We start from the raw sequence: 20670 nt of genomic DNA on the forward strand, positions 1-20670 counted from the left end.
GAACTTCCCAGGCTGGGAGCTATAACAACAAATCACTGTGAGGCGCCCAGGGCTACAGAACAGGCAGTGACAGATCCCCTTACTGGTGTGGATTGTACCCCAGAATGTCCATGGCAACCACCACCATCTCCTCACGGGAGGAGGGGAGATATACAGCCAATGACTCCAGATAGCTCCAAAAGGTTCTGAAGTGGAAGGAACACCCAGAGAGCACAGCTCTATAACGCCAGGGCATAGGAATTCCCTGTGTTTGCTATTTGCTCACTGAGCAACAAAACTACAACAGTTCCACCACATATTGAGTCTTCAGCACCTGCAGGGATCTGGGAATGGAATGTGCTTGGTAATATTCTTAAATCCAGTGTTAAACTGTCTCATATATTGCCTTAAACAAGAAGACTAATATCATCCTTTAAAGTGACATTATCATTGACCTTTAACTCATGTTACACTTTTCAGGTTATAGGGCTGATTTTTCAAACCTGTTCCTTGAGCCAGTGGAGATCCATGGAGAGCTGCAAAATCATTCACTCAGTGCTGCCGCCTCCTGTTGGCTTCTAGTTCTTCTTATATGTGTTTTGGGGTCAAATTCTTTCATTGTAGCTCCATAGAGAGGAATAGCTACCCTGGAGCTGAATTTGATCCCTCATTTCTAGCTGCTTCTATAAGCTTTTTTGGAAGAGCCTGGACACCTGTACAAGAAGCTGGAAACAAGAAAGAACTTGCCTCTATTAAGGAACAAAAGGAATTAGCAAAAGAAAGAGGAGCCACTCTTGGGGCTCAGAGGTGCCAGCAGGAAAGGCAGGTCCATGGGACAAGAGAACCAGTAGCTGGCCAACGTGTCCAAGGGAGGCAGGGATCAGGTAGCCAGGAGATCTGGGGAACCAGGTGCTCAGGCAGCATGTGTGGGGGAGATGAGAACCACAGAATGTGAAGCATTCAAGGGAGTTAGAGAGAAGGGAACTAGAGGATTCTACAGCATGTGCAATGAGAGAGGAGAACGAAGTGGAAAGAGAGCATGTGCAGGGGAAACAAGAATGTAACAGAAGGTAAAATGAAGAGCAAAGGAGAAAAAGGGATGAAGTTCTGACCACGTTAAGGACAGCTAAAATACATAAATACTTTTTCTTTTCCATGTAAACAATTGTTGTAGCTGCCTCAGATCTCCAATGGAACTGGGAGGGGATGTTGTCTGTAAGATGTCCCTATTAATGTATTGCATCCTGTGAGAAAGTTTGAGAACCCTCTTTCTAAGCCCACCTGGAATGAAATCTGTGTTTGCACAGGCCAGTTTGGCCTCTTTTGGTGTTTTAGGTTATGATGTTCAGCAAGCTTTGGCAGCAAGTAAAAGCAGTTACAGTGCACATTATCGAGCAGCAGACTGCCTGTGTAAACGAGAACTGATGAAAGCTTAGATTGGGTCGTGAGGAGGTGAAATAATATTTTAATAAGAGAAGTTGGAAACACCCCGAACAACTCCACACTGAGGCATGAAATGAGCATCTGAATTATTTACAACCCTACTGTGTGACACACATATAGGCAAAGCATTATGTTTTCTTTTACCCCCTGGAATATTGGTAACTCCTCAGTTAAGCCTCTATTGTAGCACTAAATTTTTTTGCAGCAGTTTATTTCTTGAAAAATATACCTGTGCATTTCAGGCTAGTGGTGGTTCTATCCAGAAGTCCCTGATGTTTTACATCTTTTGCTTTGAAAGGAAAGTGGTTGTGAAATAGGCCTGATTTTAAAAAAGAAACCCTTCAAAAAGGAAACATTGTTTATAGATGCAAGTTAATGCCTCTTGCTGAAGCTAGCATTCTCATGTCAGTTTTAATTTCATTGCTGCCAATAGATGTCACAGTAAACTGTTTACTGGATGCTGCAGCACCATTAGGAAAACTGCAGAGAAAATGTAACATATTTTGAGAAAGGCATAATATATTAAGATATCATTTTAGCTTGCCAAATATGTATCTGTCTTGCATAGTAATAGTTAACTATTGTTTTGAATTTACATGGCATTGCACAATAAAATACTTCCTTGAAATAACATGGAAGCAAAACAAATTAATCTTTAAAACATATCACCTCTTTTTGGTTGTTTGTGGGCAAATCCAGTTTGGTGACACTCTAGCTATGTGTATATGCAAGTTAGGTGGTATGTGAGCAAAGTGAAAGCACTTTTGAATCCATGAATGTGTACCTGCCTATATGCTGAAAATGGGCCAAAATCTTTTTCATTGCTTATCTTAGATCTGGACTGGTAAAAATAATGAATATTTTGCATTTCTGTAGCACGTCAGGAATCTCCAACCTTTTTCCAAACATGGATCTTGATTCAGAAAAAAACATCCCTATACAGAAAGGGCACTTAAGGACAACTTAATGTTGAACATAGATATTATTGCTTTCCTGAATTGAGGGCCATTCTAATTAAGCCTCACAACAACCATGCTGAAAAGGTAAGGAGACTCCATGTGTCAGATAATGACTTCATTTGCACAAGTGTACAACTGGAGTAATTCTATTGAAATCAATGCCATCACTGAATCCTATATTTAAACCCAGTGGAGAAAAGACCCCAATTCAGCATTGCATATAAGCAGGGCCGGCTTTAGGCCAATTCCACCAATATTGGCCCAGCGCCTAAGAGGGCCCTGCGCCCAGTGAGAATCCCTTCCCTGGCTAGAGGCGCCTTTTTAATTTTTACTCACCTGGCAGCGCTCTAGGTCTTCTGCGGCACTTCGGCGGTGGGTCCTCCACTTGCTCTGGGTTTTCAGCGGCGGGTCCTTCAGTGCCGCTGAAGACCTGGAGCAAGTGAAGGACCCGCCACTGAAGTGCCACCGAAGACTCAGAGCACCGCCTGGTGAGTACAAGCCCCACATTTTTTTTTTTTGGTCATCCCTGCTGGGGCCCTGTTGAAACTGTTCGAATTGGACCCCGCACTTCCTAAAGCCAGCCCTGCATGTAGGTATGCACTTAAAGTTAAGCTCATGATAAAATGCTTTGCTGATCAAGGGCTACTTTTTATGTCTTGCTGAAGCTATTGTTACAGGTTCTTAGATGTCTGAGCCCTCAAACAGAGCAGTGCCAGTTGAACTGGGGTCTTGACAATGATTACAGCAGTGCGAGACTAACCGTCTGTGAGCAGTAACAGCCATGTTATCACTAGCCACATCTCAGTGACAAAAAAACCAACTCTCTCTTCAGCTTTGCTTGGTGTCTGAATGAAAGACTCCCTAAAGCCCTGTGGGGTTGGAGAATTTCAACAGAGATAAAATGGTGCTTCAAAGGAGGGATATACCACAGCTCTGCATGTGGAAGAAGGGCCTGGAAACCAGTTTTCCCCCCCAATCAAACTGTCACAAAGTCTATGTGTGTGGCTAGCATATCAGTTTATTTTTTGAGTTGACAGCAGTAGCTCTGATGGGTTTCTTTCTTTCAATTTGTTTAAGTGTTAATTGCTTACAGTAGGCATTTGTGGCAAACCCTTTGAAAGCTCTTGTGGGAGCTGTCAGTTGCAGGCACAGTTATTAGGCTGAGGTGAAGGAAACAAAGAGTTGGGGATGCAACTGGGCAGCTGGTACTAGTACTAGCTTGTACTAGTAGTTTCAGACATGTCTCTTGGTTAGACAAATAGTGTTTAAGTGATGTTGCAGAGACGAGATTCCTAGACTGTAAAAAATCTCTGCTCACACTTTGATGTACTGCAGATGGCAAGACAAAGATCAGCTTTATTGACCAAGGAAGCACATTGTGCAGATGGAATGAGGTTCCTTCTGCAGGCAGTGGTAATCCTTAGTTCCAGTTCATACATTACCAGTTGATATCCTGATGTTCGTAGCAATCTTAGCACTTGTTTCTTTTCTGACAACCCGAGAGCTGGTTATTTATTTTTCCAATGAAGAAATTTTTTTAATTCATTACTTTCCTTCCAACAGCAACTTTGTTCATCCGTGAAATTGGGAACAAGTGCTGAATCACCTCTGGCACGATATTCAGTGAGTATAAAGGAAGCCAAAATACATGTATGTGGAGGATGCTGTTGAAGGCAATGATGTCACTAACCCATTTGTTTTTATGAATGGAGCAAAAATATAACTTGCAAGCAGCAGCTGTGAAGCACAACAGAGTTGAAGGCAGTGGGAAATGTGCAAGAGGTCATATGGCAAATACAGGGTGTGGCCTAATCTGAAGCCATATGACCCTTCCCAGATATTTTCAGTCCGAGATAAATGTGGGTGCCCTACTTGTTAACATCGTACACTGACACTTGGAAACAGCAGCTGCCTGTAAAACAGCACAGCAGTATGGTGTGTAGCAGGGCACAAGAACAGATGGCACAGCGAATGTCTTCTGTGTTGCAGAAAGGCATTCCCCTCCCCCACCTCTTGTCAACAGCTTCTGTGTGTTTTCTTCATTGTATATAGAGTTTAACCTTCTCTCGCCCTTATAAACAGCTGCTGTTTTCTACTGTATGTGTATAAAGGGGAAAGAGGGAAAACCCCATTAAACTATGAATTTAGCAGGTCAGAAAGCTGATAGGGGAAACAAATCTCCAGGCAGCTTTCTGTTCTGAGGGTTGATGGTTAGACAATTGTAACAACAGTTGGTGATGGAGTTACTTCATTGTGCATCAGGGAAGCAGCATGATATCAAATAATTGGAGGGAACTGGTACAGTCATTATTGTCTCATCTTTTCTTTTAAACATAATGTCACAAAAGATCTTAAAGCTTAAACTTTTAGTTGGTATAAATAAAACCACCTGAGACACATATATATTATTCTGTGGCTATTGCATATTAAATACTGCGAGTCTGGGAAAAATAAAATAGCCTGATGATATATGTTTAGGACACTGGCTTTTAGAAGATACATGTTTCTCTGTATTGTGTGTGTCTGTGTACAAACCAAGAGTTATGTGGAAAATATGCACTGAGTCATCCCTGCTGAGAAGACAAATAAGTTATTGAGGTCATATTGATTCTTGTCATCTCGCTGCTATTCCTGTGCCTGCCAGGGCCAGTCTGAGGCCCTCAGCACATCACAACCCAAAGCCACCCTGGTCCTGCACCCTCCAGCAGCAGCAGCTCTCTTATGCCAGAGAGGCAGGGGTGGTGGTAAAGGACTCCCAGACTAAGGAACAGCAGAGGGAATCCTAGTGCTCACCCTTCAAATGCTGTGCTAGCTAGTTGGTTGGGCTCATCTTACTGCACTCATCACCTCCTGCCACGCACAGAGTCCTTTGCAATGGTGGGGTTGGTAGGAGTCTCTAGAGCAGTGGTTCTCAGCCTATTTGCCAGTATGAGCAATATATATAAATATACTACCTGTATGGCCCTGAGAATGTCACATGGGCTGCAGCTGTGTGCTGATTGGACTGCAGGTTGAGAAATACTGCTCTAGAACCAATGGGTTTTGGAGTGAACATCTCACAGAGATGCATGGGGTATGTCACGCCTCCTGGGGCTATTTGTTCAAACTGTCTGCAGGGTCAGGCAGTGTCTGAGATTTGGTTCCATTTGGTTCACATTTTCAAACTTTTCTCTGCAACCATGAACTTAGTTATTATTTTTTTTTAAATGGAAGTTCAGATTTGTATATAATCCCATGACTGCAGAAACTGGGATTTTAAACACTGGTCAACTATGTCTGTGCTTTAATCCATGCCTGGTGTCTGCTGTCTATTCCTGTGCTTGTGGCCACCCTGTGATTCTAAGAAGCTTCACATTTGCAAAGGATTCATACAATGTATAAACTCAGAACAGATGCCTAAGCATAAATGGGCCAGTGGAGTCAAAGTCCATTGATATCTTTACTAGGTAAATATGTTCAAAGGGTTTTCATTTCCATTTGAGAATAAGGAACTCTCTCTCCATAATTTGCAATAATGTCCTGCATGATATTGAAAATAACCTCTTGAATTGTTTAAGGACCAGAATCCAAAAGTTAGATGTTTGCCCGGGGAAGCCCTTGAACACATTTTTCAATTAACTGTTCACAAGCAGGAGAAAATGTTGTTGTTTGGTTTCAAAGGCTTCAGGAAAGTGCCTCCCGCTTACCTCCCTCATACACATAAATACCCCTTGCACATTCCATTATGATGTGTTTTTTATGGTGCTGTAGTTGAATCTCCAGAGATTGGATCTGGAAAGGCGCTCTTTGATATTTGCTAATCTCTTCAGGGCTTTGTAGAAAGTCACTTTGAAAATGCAAAATGATGGAAATTGGTGAGCTGTGCTCTCAAGCACTATAGTTTATGTAAACATTGAAATGTTGCTTCTAGTTGATATGGTTTATAATGTCTATCTCGTGCTTTATGACAGGATAATCATTAAGCTGCTATTCTCTGAGAGAGAAAAACATTGTATTTCAAGTACCTTCTCTTACTATAAAACTATCTAGTTAGATTTTTACATTGTTTATGGAATTAACATGGCAAAACCTAAACCACGATAAAAAATGAGACCATAAATCCAGGGGCAGATGTTTTTACTTTTAACAAAACTTATTTCTCTGTACCTCTTTCAGGAGTATGATTTGTCTTGTGTACCCCTAACTTTCACCTCACTTAAAAGCTACTTGCTTACAAAATCAAACATAAGTACAAAAGTATCACAGCACACTATTAGTGAATATTTGCTCACTTTCTATTTTTTGCCCTATAGTTATAAAATAAATCGATTGGAATATAAATATCGTGCTTACATTTCAGTGTGATACTTCAGCCTATTTTTCACTTCTGAGCCTTGTCTGACGCCTGAGCCCTGCCCCCCTGAGGCTGAAGCATGTAACTTAGCTTTGTGGGGCCCCCTGTGGCCAACCCTAATGCTGGCCCTTCACTTGCAACCCCTCTAAGCCCATCCCACAACCTCCAGGTTGAGAAACACTGACCTAGATGAGTACCCCCTGGAAGACCTCTGCATACCCCCAGTGGTACATGTACCTATGGTTGAGAACCACTGGTGTAAAATATTGTCCCTATCCTAAAGAGTTAACAGTCTAAGGGCCTTAAGTCACTGGAGTGCAATTACCCATAGGAATAGTTCCAACAGAGCTCACCCATACTGCTAAAAACATTTGTAACCTGGATCCATGTAGACAGGCAACATGAAGCAGATATAGAACCCATTTGGAAATTTAGAAGATTGGATCGTTGTGTGTTTGTATAATTTGCTTCGCAATGAGTAGATGGTGGCATTTTTACTGATGTGGATTAGATGTTTGTGAGCTTTGTGAAACAAGGTTTGTGGAGACATTTGAAATAAAATACGGTAGGCGCCTACAGCTAGGGCTGGCTTTAGGGACAGGTGAGCAGAGAAGTCCCCTGGGAGCCTTTTTCCAGGAGGTGCTGTGCCACTTGGGTGGTATTTGTCTAACTCTAATTAGCCAGCTTTTTTCTCTCTCTGCTGATTAGCTGGTGGGTGTGGGATGGGACTTTTGGGGGTCTTGGGTTTCTTTATTTTTGTTTTTTATGTTTTGCTCAGCCTAAAGCTTTTGAACATCCCATTAAGCCCTGATTTTAATCTGTAGGCACCTAAATACCTTTGAAAGATCTAGATTCCGGTCCTAAGGAGTGCTCAGGTCTCTGGCCCTCATCCAGCAAAGCACTTAAACATATGCTTGATTTTAAATATGCAAATAGTGCCATTGACTTCAATAGGATTACTAACAAGTATAAATTTAAACATGTGCTTAAGTGCTTTGCTGGATCAAGGCCAGAGTGGTTAGCACCTTTCAGACTAGAGCCCTGAGATAGGGTAAGATTTCCAGTGGGGTGGGGGAGGGGGCAGCATGGGAAACTGAAAGGAAAGATGAGGTAGAACTCACTGGTGGATTTAGAAGTGAAAAATCAAAATGAGATACAGGTGGGGATGGAATTGTGTGGGACCTTGAGAGGGAAGACAAGGAGCTTGAATAGAGGACAAGGGGATACACAGGGGGCAAGGGGAAGCCAGTAGAAGGATTCAGCTGCGTTAACCACAACCACCAGATTGTCCTTTCTCTTCCTCCAGACCAGTCTGCAGCCTCAATCACAATACGTTTTTCAACTCCCTCAATAAATAAGGCCGGGGTCACTGTCAGGCACACAACAGCCTCCTTCACTACCCAGCCTTGAGTAATTCCCAGAGCACATTCATCCAGTGCACTGAATGAGACAGAGGGCCTGCTGAACAAAATGTAATCACAGTATTGACGGTCTTGTCCTCTTTTTGTGAGTGACATGATTTTCAGCTGTGGCTGGAGCCAGTCTCATGATGATGTGAGAAGTTCCAGCCCTCAAGAGAATTCAAGCCCTGACTGTAGGAGAAATGTCTGCCTATCCCACTTGCCCACCTCCTGAACCTGATCAACTAATCAGAGCTCCTGTGGGAAGTGCTCTCCCCCCTCCTCTTTTTGAAGTAGCTGTTCCATGAAACCTGTACAGGGGCTCAGTGCACACTTGCCAGCTGTCTAGTTTTATGGCTCAGGATCATTCCAGATGCCCTGTGCTTTTGTACCTGAGAGGTGGCAATCCAAGAAGGGAGAAGGTGAAGAACCCCAGAGCTGCCCCCTGTCCCATACCTAGTAGGGGCCCCCACTGCAGCCCCTCAGGCCTGGGTGAGTGTGAAGAACTTAGGAGGAACAGAAGTGAGATTGGGAGGCTGAACTGACTGGGGAGACAGGAATGATTTGGAAGTTGGGGGCAGAATTAATTGCTGCATCAGCATTGGGTAGATGTGGGGGTGAAACTCCTGCAATGGAGGCCAAAATTTGGTGTTGGAGAATTGGAGAGTTGTCTGGCAGCCTCCTTTTGGTAGTCAGACCTGTTCATCATGAACAGGTCTGACTACCAAAAGGAGGCTGCCAGACAACTCTCCAACACCAAATTCTACAGGCCACTTCCCTCAGATCCCACTGAGGAATACACTAAGAAACTGCAACATCTACTCAGGACACTCCCTACACTAACACCGGAACAAATCAACATACCCTTAGAGCCCCGACCAGGGTTATTCTATCTACTACCCAAGATCCACAAACCCGGAAATCCTGGACGCCCCATCATCTCGGGCATTGGCACTCTCACTGAAGGACTGTCTGGATATGTGGACTCTCTACTCAGACCCTATGCCACCAGCACTCCCAGCTATCTCCGTGACACCACTGATTTTCTGAGGAAACTACAATGCATTGGTGACCTTCCAGAAAACACCATCCTAGCCACCGTGGATGTAGAGGCTCTCTACATGAACATCCCACACACAGATGGAATACAAGCTGTCAGGAACAGTGTCCCTGATGATGCTACAGCACAACTGGCTCCTGAGCTTTGTGCCTTTATCCTCACACACAACTATTTCAAATTTAATGACAATATATATCTCCAGATCAGTGGCACAGCTATGGGCACCCGCATGGCCCCACAATATGCCAGTATTTTTATGGCCGAGCTGGAACAACGCTTCCTCAGCTCTCGTCCACTCACGCCCCTTCTCTACCTACGCTACATTGATGACATCTTCATCATCTGGACCCATGGGAAGGAGTCTCTTGAAAAATTCCACCATGATTTCAACAGCTTCCACCCCACCATCAACCTCAGCCTGGACCAATCTACACGGGAGGTCCACTTCCTAGACACCACCCTATACCGAAAACCTACCGACCGCTATGCCTACCTTCATGCCTCCAGCTTCCATCCCGGGCACATCACACGATCCATTGTCTACAGCCAAGCACTGAGGTACAACCGCATCTGCTCTAACCCCTCAGACAGAGACCAACACCTATAAAATCTCCACCAAGCATTCTCAAAACTACAATACCCACATAAGGAAATAAGGAAGCAGATCAACAGAACCAGACGTGTACCCAGAAGCCTCCTACTGCAAGACAAACCCAAGAAATAAACCAACAGGACTCCACTGGCCATCACATACAGTCCCCAGCTAAAACCTCTCCAACACATCATCAGGGACCTACAACCCATCCTGGACAATGATCCCACATTTTCACAGGCCTTGGGTGGCAGGCCAGTCCTCGCCCACAGGCAACCTGCCAACCTGAAACATATTCTCACCAGTAACTGCACACCGCACCATAGTAACTGTAGTAACAATCCATGCAACAAACCTCGATGCCAACTCTGCCCACATATCTACACCAGCGATACCATCACAGGACCTAACCAGATCAGCCACACCATCACTGGTTCATTCACCTGCACGTCCACCAATGTAATATATGCCATCATATGCCAGCAATGCCCCTCTGCTATGTACATCGGCCAAACTGGACAGCCGCTACGGAAAAGGATAAACAGACACAAATCAGATATTAGGAATGGCAATATACAAAAACCTGTAGGAGAACACTTCAACCTCCCTGGCCACACTATAGCAGACCATAAGGTGGCCATCCTGAAGCAAAAAAACTTCAGGACCAGACTTCAAAGAGAAACTGCTGAGCTTCAGTTCATCTGCAAATTTGACACCATCAGCACAGGATTAAACAAAGACTGGGAATGGCTTGCCAATTACAGAACCAGTCTCTCCTCCCTTGGTTTTCACACCTCAACTGCTAGAACAGGGCCTCATCCTCGCTGATTGAACTACCTCATTATCTCTAGCTTGCCTGCATATATATACCTGCCCCTGGAAATTTCCACTACATGCATCTGACAAAGTGGGTATTCACCCACGAAAGCTCATGCTCCAAAACGTCTGTTAGTCTATAAGGTGCCACAGGACTCTTTGCTGCTTTTACAGATCCAGACTAACACGGCTACCCCTCTGATACTTGAAACTTGGAAGAGTGGGCAACACTTCCTGACAAACACACATTTGGAGATGGGCAGGGGAAACTTAAAAAATAGACCAAAAATCCACACCATATATTTTTTAAAAAACATTTTGGTCAATCTCATGATTTTGGGGGTTCTGACTTATGATTTTTGATCTCTTGAGATTGTCAGAATTGTAAACATGTGGTTGGAGAGTGTGTGATTATGCATACATTCAAAGGGGTGAGAAGTAAAGGTGCATAGGCGGTCTTAATTCTGACACTTTCAAATTTTTGAGTGCCTGAGTTTGCAACCTTGACGTTCTTTTAATGTGACTCTTTTTTCTAATGCTTGTGATGAGGTTACTAAATGAGAAAAATGATTCCCACCTTCCCATTCAGCAATAATTTTGAAACTTCATAGGCTGCTCAATGCACAGAAAAGTCCAAATTTGATATTTGTCCTATCCACCAGAGGCAGCCAAAGATCATCAGCCATTTTCTATCAGCTTTCAACTGTTCCTCTTCTGTTACATGCATATTCATCGCCATCATCATGTTCCCAGTATGCTTCTGGCATTTAGGGCAGCAATGAAGCTCCTCCATTCCTGTCTGTTTCTGGCAAGTCTTTCAGTGGTTCCCCAGCTATGCCCCAGGTTTTTCAGCTTGGCTTCCACAGCTCTTTTCCATGTTGTGTTCAGGCAGCCTCCTTTTTGCTTGCCTTCTGGTGTCCATCTTATTGTTACTCTGATGGCTGAATCAATTTCCATCTGAAGCACATGGCCAATCCATCTCCAGTGCCTCCTGACAATGATGGTGCTCAGATCCTCTTGGCTGCAGTGTGTCAATATATCTTGGTTTGAGATTGTTCTGGGCATGCATGTTAGGGGTGACAGTTTTTCATTTGTATTAATTTCTTCTGCGAGGTGATCATGCTGGGTAAGAGACCCTAGTTTAAATATATGAAGATGATAATCTAAAGTTGATCACATTTTAGCCAAGAAAATGTCCATAGAGGTGCATCAGTTATGTGATTACAAAACTTACATTAACTTAAGTGTCATGTTCTGCAATCAGTATTGCCAGTAGCATGCATTCAAAAATCATGCTTCAGGCCCCCAAATCACAATTAGTTTAAAATTTTGATTTGATTTTTTTTAACTTGCCTTCTGGTTTTGAGTCTTGAAGTCTCGTGTTTCCAAGCTTTTAGCTGCAGCCAGGAGGGCTGGAAATATATTTAAACAGAAAAAGGGCCTGGGGGCTGAGATTCTAATCTAATCATGTGATTCCAGAAGCTCGGGCTTTAAGTAAAAGACCAACTATAGTGAGACTTGCAGTTCTATTACAAGAGCTGGGAATGCTTTGCTGTGCAGGAGCCTGTGTATTTGCCTCTGGGCAGTTGTATGTCACACTAGAGTAGGCTTGGGTCACTGACTGATACAAAAATGTTCAGTAGCAAAATATTAGTATAAAGAAAGTAACTTCTTACCAAGCTTTCTACCATTATAAGACTCCTACAATTTTTAAGCATAGAAAAATAAGGCTTTAGGGTATTAAAATAATAGATTGTATACCAATGTTACTGTGTCTTAACGGATGGTAAAATCACTTCTTCAGCCTTTATCATACATCAAAAAATCTGAAGCAGTGTTACTGGGAGGCTGAAAAGCTGAATATGTATGAAAAACAGATTGATGATCAAGATGAAAGCTTCTGTTTATTGATTACAGGCTGCTCTCTGAGATGAAAATAATAAAACTAATAAAGCTAATGTTGCAGCATTCCAATGTGATTTTACTGAGAGGTGAGTAAATGTCTTTGCAGGGAAAAACATTGATAGTCACATCCTCCCCAATACTAATAAAGCTTTTTAATTTTGTTGGGTTTAAAAAATAATCAAGTTGTGAGGGCAAAGAATTGGAACCATTGGTGTTCATGGAGTGCTATAGATATGCATAGTTCTTTATATATAGATAAAAGATCATGTGCTTGCTCTAAGTAGGTCATGAAAGGAGGCGGGGTAAGGGAAGGAGTAGGCATATGCAGTACAAGGACATAACATTAGTTATGTACATATGTTGGTTCCTGTTTAATTTATGTTTCAGTTTGTGAATATGAAGAAAAAATATAGGGAAGATTATTTAAGGACTGAAATAACAGAAGTTCAATATTTACGGTATTACCGTTTACCTGTCTAAATACTTTAATTAAACTATAAAGCAGGACTGCAGCTTGTGATATCAATTCTCCTATTGCTTTCTATTATATCAGGTGTCTTGCCCCAATTTGTTGTGGTGCATATAGATGTGCCAGGCCTGCTTACTCCTTGTAACATCCTGTAATGAACCTGCTTGCTCACTGCTGTGGGGCACTATGTTAACTTCTAGTTTGACATCTAGCCAGCAGATGGCTCCATAACCACCAGAGCACAGGAAAGGGAATTACTGGCAGAGGGAACTGGTTCAGGAAGGAGCCAGAGGCAGGACTCTGGAGACTGGCTGTAGAGGAAAGGTGGGGTTGGAGAGGGCAGCAGGAAGCTTCAGGGCTGCAGTTGCAGGCCAGACTACAGTGGAGAGCATTACACTGGGACTCTTACTTTTGTGCCCCTGTACTGGGTTGCTCTAAGGAGCTTGTCTGGGAACTATTGGGTTTCTTTTTCCTTATGGTAACGGTTAAAGAAAATGTGCCCAGGACGTTTTCATCTTTCACTTCTGGCAGCCCAAGAAAAGGAATCCTGAGTTACTAAGAAGCAATCAGTATGTATGGGAACCAACTGAGGGTTACAGCCTGGTGAGACCCATGCTTGCAGTGCCCAGAGCATGGTCCAAACATATGGGCCACCTAGCGTGCTCTCAGACATTGAGGGGGTTTGCTACAATACCAGCTTTATAGTTTTGCTATCTGATAGTATGCATATCCAAAATGGATCTGACTAGTAATGAGTGAACCTCAACGAAGTTTAGAGGTTCATTTCATATAAGCTTCACAAAAATCTGGATGCATTTGTACATTTTTATCTAATTAACCCAAACTGCTGACCCTCCAAATTTGGACTGGAGATATCAAAAAGGCTGCTGTTTTGAGATTGCAGCACTTCCTTTTCCAAGCCTAACAAGAGCCAGGAAACTCAGAGGCATTTATGAGTTTATGGGATAGCCTGATTTTGGCAATTAATTTAGCAATTGATCTTTGATTATCAGCAGGTAAGTATGCCCAGTGGTCTGTGATGGGATGTTAGATGGGTTGGGATCTGAGTTACTATAGAGAATTCTTTCCTGGGTGCTTGCTGGTGAGTCTTGCCCACATGCGCAGGGTTTAACTGATCACCATATTTGGGGTCGGGAAGGAATTTTTCTCCAGGGCAGATTGGCAGAAACCCTGGAGGTTTTTTGCCTTCCTCTGCAGCATGGGGCATGGGTCACTTGCTGGAGGATTCTCTGCAGCTTGAGGTCTTCAAACCACAATTTGAGGACTTCAATAACTCAGACATAGGTTAGGGGTTTGTTATAGAAGTGGATGGGTGAGATTCTGTGGCCTGCATTGTACAGAAGGTCAGACTAGATGATCATAATGGTCCCTTCTGACCTTAAAGTCTATGAGTCTGAGTCTGAGACAAATTAGATTATTGGGCCTAAAGAAATCTGATGAGGTTCAACAAGGACAAGTGCAGAGTCCTGCACTTAGGAAGGAAGAATCCTATGCACCGCTATAGGCTGGAGACTGACTGGCTAAGCAGCAGTTCTGCATAAAAGGACCTGGGATTACAGTGGACGAGAAGCTGGAGATAAGTCAGTAGTGTACCCTTGTTGCCAATAAGACCAACAACATATTGGGCTGTATTAGTAGGAGCATTGACAGCAGATTGAGCGAAGTGATTATTCTCATCTATTCGGCACTGGTGAGGCCAAACCTGGAGTTTTGTGTCCAGTTTTGGTTGTCCCCCCCACTACAGAAGGGATGTGGACAAATTGGACAGAGTCCAGTGGAAGGCAAAAAAAATTATTAGAGGGTTGGGGCACATGACTTACAAGGAGAGGCTAACGGAACTGGGGTTACATAGTGTGCAGAAGAGAAAAGTGATGGGGGATTTGATAGCAGCCTTCAAGTACCTGAAGTGGGATTCCAAAGAGGATGGAGCTAGGCTGTTCTCTGTGGTAGTAGATGACAGAACAAGAAGCAATGGTCTCAAGTTGCAATAGGGGAAGTATAGGTTGGATATTAGGAAACACTATTTCACTAGGAGGGTGGTGAAGCACTGGAATGGGTTACCTACGGAGGCTGTGGAATCTCCATCCTTAAAGGTTTTTAAGGCCTGGCTTGACAAAGCCCTGGCTGGGATGATTTAGTTGGTGATGGTCCTGCTTTGAGCAGGGGATTGGACTAGATGACCTCTTGAGGTCTCTTCCAACCCTAATATTTTATGGTTCTATGATGGGGTCAGGCAGCCTCTGGGCAGCACTTACCTGGGAATCTCCCCAGAAGCAGTGACATCCCCCTCGCTCAGCTCCTAGGCGGCGGCATGGCCAGGTAGCTCTGCGCACTGGCTCAACCTACAGGAATGGAGGAAGTGCATGCAGGCTTGCACTGTCAGGGCCTGATTTAGGCCTTGATTTGTCAAGATGTTTTAAACATGAGTAACTTTAAGCACTTTAAACAGTAGTTCCATAGACCAGTGGTTCTCAAACTTTTTTTTCATTGACCACTTGAAAATTGCTGAGGGTCTCAGCGGACCACTTAATGATATTTCCAAATGTTGTTTGTACTGTTAGCTAACTATTGTAAAGCATTTTGGATAAAAGCCCTATCTTAAAAAAAACCCTTAATAATTAACATTTTTTGTTCTACAAATAAAAGCACACAACTCATATTTTACTATCAGTAGTCTTACCTTTCTAATGCAATGGATGTGCCCTATCTCCCCCGCTGCAGCAGTCACAGAGCTGAGGCTGGGAAGGAGGGCTGTCTCTCTCCAGCAACCGCAGTCTGGAGCTGGGGAAAGTCGCCTCTTTCTCTGGCTGCCGCAGCCCCGCACGTCCCAGATTTCCCCCACCCCCTCTTCTCACCCCACTGCCTGATCCCATCTATCCCCTATTCACCCCAAGGTCACCACCTCACCATACATGTCCATCTTCTCCAGGGTCCAGTCACCTAATTGGTGGAGCCACGCCTGCATGGCTCCACTAGTTATCTGGGTGGCCCTTCATTCTTTTGTGTGCGGCCACCCAGGCACGCATCTTAGAGGAAACTATTTGCGGACCACCTGAATGGAACTTGCAGACCACAGTTTGAGAACCTCTGCCATAGACTTCTACAACACATAGCTAAATTAAAAGATAGAGAGAACATGGGCAAGAATAGTTCTGTATGTTGCACTGTTGTCTCTACCAGTTCCATTTTACAGTCTAAACTAATGACATAAGTTGCTGATGCTCCTCAACAATGCAAAATATGCTGCACAGTATATAGTCCTGTCATAGCACTTTCTGTAAGGCAAATGTGTCTCAGTTTCTAATTTCAGTGTTTATAAAAAAAAATTAAAAAATCATTCTTGTTTTCAAAAAGGGCTTGTTTCTCCTGTCACAGTGGCTTAAATCAAAAGTGACTCCACTGAAATCAGTGGCATTACACTGATGTAAAACTGGGGTAAGACTACAATAAAGCCTTATGCAATCATAGCTCTAGCTATCATAATTAGCCTTTAATCTCTAAAGGCCACGAGTACCAGAGGCATCCTGCCTGCAGAACAGACAGGCAACATGCCCCTGAATGTGCTAAGCTAAGGAAAGCATGCTGTGAAGTGCCTTCTGCACTTCCTTTTAGAAGGTGCAGCATGCTCTCATAATGTGGCCAGTCACACCCACATTACTTTCCATTTGTGTAACTCAGGAGCTGAAAAGGGGTGGAGACCGTCTCAGTCTTTAAAGATGACTAATGGACTCAGAACTGTTATAAACTTTTTCCCCATTGTGTGCCAAGTCCTAAACTTGAGGTGCGGGCTAGGAAGGAGTTTCAACAAAAAATCAGGAGAAGAAAAAATTAAGTGCTTCAATTCTGTCTTGTTCCTGCTGCTAATGAAAACAAATGAAATGAAGAGTAGCTGCCTCTGTAATTGCTTCTGAGAGCTAAAGGCCAAGATTCAGTTGGAAGAAATATTGTATGTCAAAACTATGGGTTTTTTTTCTGAAATAATTGTATAACTGCCGCTTAATATTGAGGAACAGTCTAAGGAAACCAGCATCAGCACCAGCTGACATCGGAAACAACTTAATGAGAACTGAATTTCACACTTTTAGGCCAACACAGAAAATAAGCTTTATTTGGTGAGGCAGAATAGGAGTTGGACTGAGTCCATACTTTTCACAGTACCTAATCAGTGTTTTATCCTAAGCTGCATGAAGAATTGCAGTGCCCTGAGAAGCTGCTATTGGTATTATTAAAATACATTTACTTTTAGCTTATAAACTATATATTGTTTTAATATATTCCAGCCTCTGAGATGCGATAAATACAGAAATAACACAATAGGGCTCTTACGTACTTAACTCAGGAAAAACTCTCATTGGGGTGCAGAGCTTTTTACTCTTTCATTATTTAGGCAAAACTATTGAAGTCAAGTTTTGTCTGACTAAGGATTGAGTTAAGATCTTTGGGGTGGGCCCAGTTGGAGTTTTGCATGAATAAGAAATGCTGGAATGGTCCCTACATATAACACATTTACTGACTGATGTTATACTACATAGGCCTAATCATCCTGTATTCCTTTCAAGCTGCAAACTTCCATTAACCCCTGTGGAAAATAAATGCAGGACTGGACACAAGAAGTGGCATATATATAAAATGTGTAATAAACTTCCTAGTGTGTATGTGTTCCACTGCCCTCTTTTGGGTGGACTCAGAACTGTCCAACTCTGCATCAGGTAGTGCTGAGCAAATGGTGCAATAATTTTGTGATGAATATTTGTTCAGATATGAAAGCAAATCTCAATTCAGCCAGGCTCATTACCTTTGAGAGTTCACGTTCCATGAATGTTTAAACAAAAGAGCTTTACTAGCACCAGTGTTTGTGAAAAGCTGATTGGTGCAGGAATGTTTGATAATGTGAAAAAACCTGGAGCCTGAGGCATTTGCTAGCAGACTTTTGTATAACATTTTTCAGTCCTTTATGCCAATAACAGCATGTGGACTAGGGATGTCTGGAAAACAATTCCATTTCGTGAAAAATGTCAAGTTTTTAGAATTTGGTTTTGTTCTGATGCAGCATAAAACAGAGACCTTTCACAAATTTTCATGAATAAACAAGAGATCCCACTGGTTAACACACTTACCTATGAAGGGAGAGAGTCAGATTCAAGTTCGCTATAAATTAGCCAGAGCAGATTTGAACCTGGGTCTCCTACACGCCAGGCAAATGCCCTGACCACAGGATATAGAGTAAGCATCATACTAGGCTATGAATATTGAAATATTTATACACAGTGCCAACAGGGGCGTAAAAGAGACTGATTCATCTGGAGTGCAAGAAACCAAGGTTGAAGTCCCAGTTTGTCTGAAGCAGAGCTGGAACTTCAACATTGTCTCTCACATCCCAGGTCAGTGCCCTTACCGCCAGGCTACTCTGAGGGAATAGTGGGTGGATGGATCTGTCTGTCTAAAAATTTCAGTCAGAACTGATACATTTCCACAAAACATTTAACCTTAGACAAATAATTTTTAATTTTTTTTTTCACCAGCTCTAATGTAGATTACTAGCTCCTTTCAGGATACAACTACACTATGGGCTAGGACTGTGATCCTTCTCCTTGCATACACATTCACTCCTAGATGCTGAAATGAGGGGTGCAGGGGATGCTGCAGCACCCCCTAACTTAAAGTGGTTTACATTATATACAGGATTTACAGTTTGGTTCAATGGCTCACAGCACCCCCACTATAAAAGCTGTTCCAGCACCCCGGCTTGCACTAGCTCCAATTGGGTATAAACAGCAGTGTAGCTGCAGTAGTATGGGTCACAGCAGTGGAGGCATGGCTGAGCCACGTTGAGCACACCCCCCCCCCCCGAAACTTGTTGGTATGTATGTAGCATGGCTCGGCCATGTCTCTGCTGCTGCCTGTGGACTGCTGCTACACTACTGTTTATACTCTCACTAGCTCTCCTTTGAGTCTGCGTGAGCATGTACATGAACAGAGGAATCCCATCCCTAGTGCTTAGTGTAGATACAGACTTAACTTTCACTTTTCTTAAATAGCTGCACATTTAACAATGGATGGTATAAGTTCAGTACAATAGTATTCTATATAATAGTTTTTTAGCTAAATCTGTATGTATGTTAAATAGCTCTTCACTGTGGAGTGGGAATACACCTCATAAGGATCCATTACAGCATTGGCCTGGGGAGTTTGTCTGAAGGACCTTCTCATGAAACCTATCATTTTGTTGAATACAGAACCCCTCAATAGTTCTACAATTGTAGATATATCATATAGGGGAAAAGAAATAATTAAATAAGCTGAAAAGTAATTGGAGGGTTTAGGGCACTCAGGAAACTGCCAATTTTGATGGCATCAGTGTTGGCTCTGAATTGAAAATGTTTGTAAGACAGCTATTTTTGTTCATACTGATCTAGTACTTTATATCCCTGTTGTGAAGTCAGATGCCTTAGCTACCATGAGTCCAACCACACGCCTTAGTGGAAGATAAATGTACTTAAAACATCCCTAAAATGATGCAGAATAGCTTTTCTAATATATATATTTCCTTAAAGACTCATTCATGTAAATGTCTTTTAAAAACTCTGATAAGTAAGATTATAAGAGTAGAAGCAAGTGCTGCAGATCTCTTTTGGGAAACTGGGAATCTCCCCTTTCTCTTGGTGTAAAGCTCCTCTTCCCCTAAAGGGACATTAGCTGGGCTCTGCACAGGTGTAATGGTCCACTCAACAGAACTGGCACTTTAGATTGGAAGTTTTTTAGAGCAGATGCTCACTTCATCTTGTGTCACAAATTAACTGGAGGTATAAATAAATTAAAGAGCAGCATGATCTTCATTTTAAATCTGACATCCTTAAATACTAGGATTCTTTTGGCCAAGGACTACTTCTGCATGTCTTTTGTGTGCAATTTCTACCATTGTTCCAAATTATTCTTTTTTTATTATGAGAGAGATTTTTATTATTGTACAGAGCCAAAAGTAAAGGGTATAAATCACAATTAAAAGAAACTTTCTTCCAAAAAAGATCTGTTTTTTGTTTTGTCAAGTAATGGTTGGAAAAATAAAATCTTAAACCACTGTATTTTAACTGCCGTAACCTTCAGTGAATTGTTTTTCTTGCTGGCAGCTTTCTGGTAAATGTGGAAAACAAAATCCGTTCTGTCGTTGGTTACGTAATGCCTTGAGAGAAAGAATGTGCTTTGAACTGACAGCAGCCCTGTCAGCCTGATTGCTGAAGCTACAAATAGCTTCACAGATTTCTTTATGCTGCAAAACCCTATTTAGTGCAAGGGGGAATGAGAAGGAAGAAAGAAAGGAAAAGCATGTACGCACACATGACACACACATGGTGCAACAAATTAAACCGGATCAATAGCAGCAGTGAACTATATATTTTAGAAAAGCTACACACCTTGGGTGTTAGTAAGTGCTGTGCACTGGCTCTGTCTTCATACGAGGGCTAGTGTTGATTCTTTGGCAAATGGAAAGAAACTGCTTCCTTCAGCTGTAGAAGTCGTAGTGGCACTCTATGATTCTAAAAGTCCTTATCTGTCATTCTGCCTGAATGTCTATGCATCCATAGTTAATCACCTCATTTTAAAACCAAAATAGACAAAATACTGTAAAATATACAGGGGGAACAATCTACTGGCAACAGGATGGATGAGCTAACAGTTCTTCTCCCTCTCTCTT

General features: G+C 42.6%; 1 protein-coding gene across 1 annotated transcript in view; it reads left to right on the forward strand.

Annotated features, from left to right (window-relative positions):
- Positions 1-20670, forward strand: part of LOC115644989 — a 258015-nt gene that overhangs the window by 230489 nt on the left and 6856 nt on the right. Inside the window, exon 4 of the mRNA XM_030549406.1 lies at positions 3945-4004. Within this exon, the coding sequence (XP_030405266.1) occupies positions 3945-4004 (60 nt within the window). The remainder of the gene's footprint in view (positions 1-3944; positions 4005-20670) is intronic.

Source organism: Gopherus evgoodei, chromosome 2 (assembly GCF_007399415.2).
Source record: "Gopherus evgoodei ecotype Sinaloan lineage chromosome 2, rGopEvg1_v1.p, whole genome shotgun sequence".
Lineage (NCBI taxonomy): Eukaryota > Metazoa > Chordata > Testudines > Testudinidae > Gopherus > Gopherus evgoodei.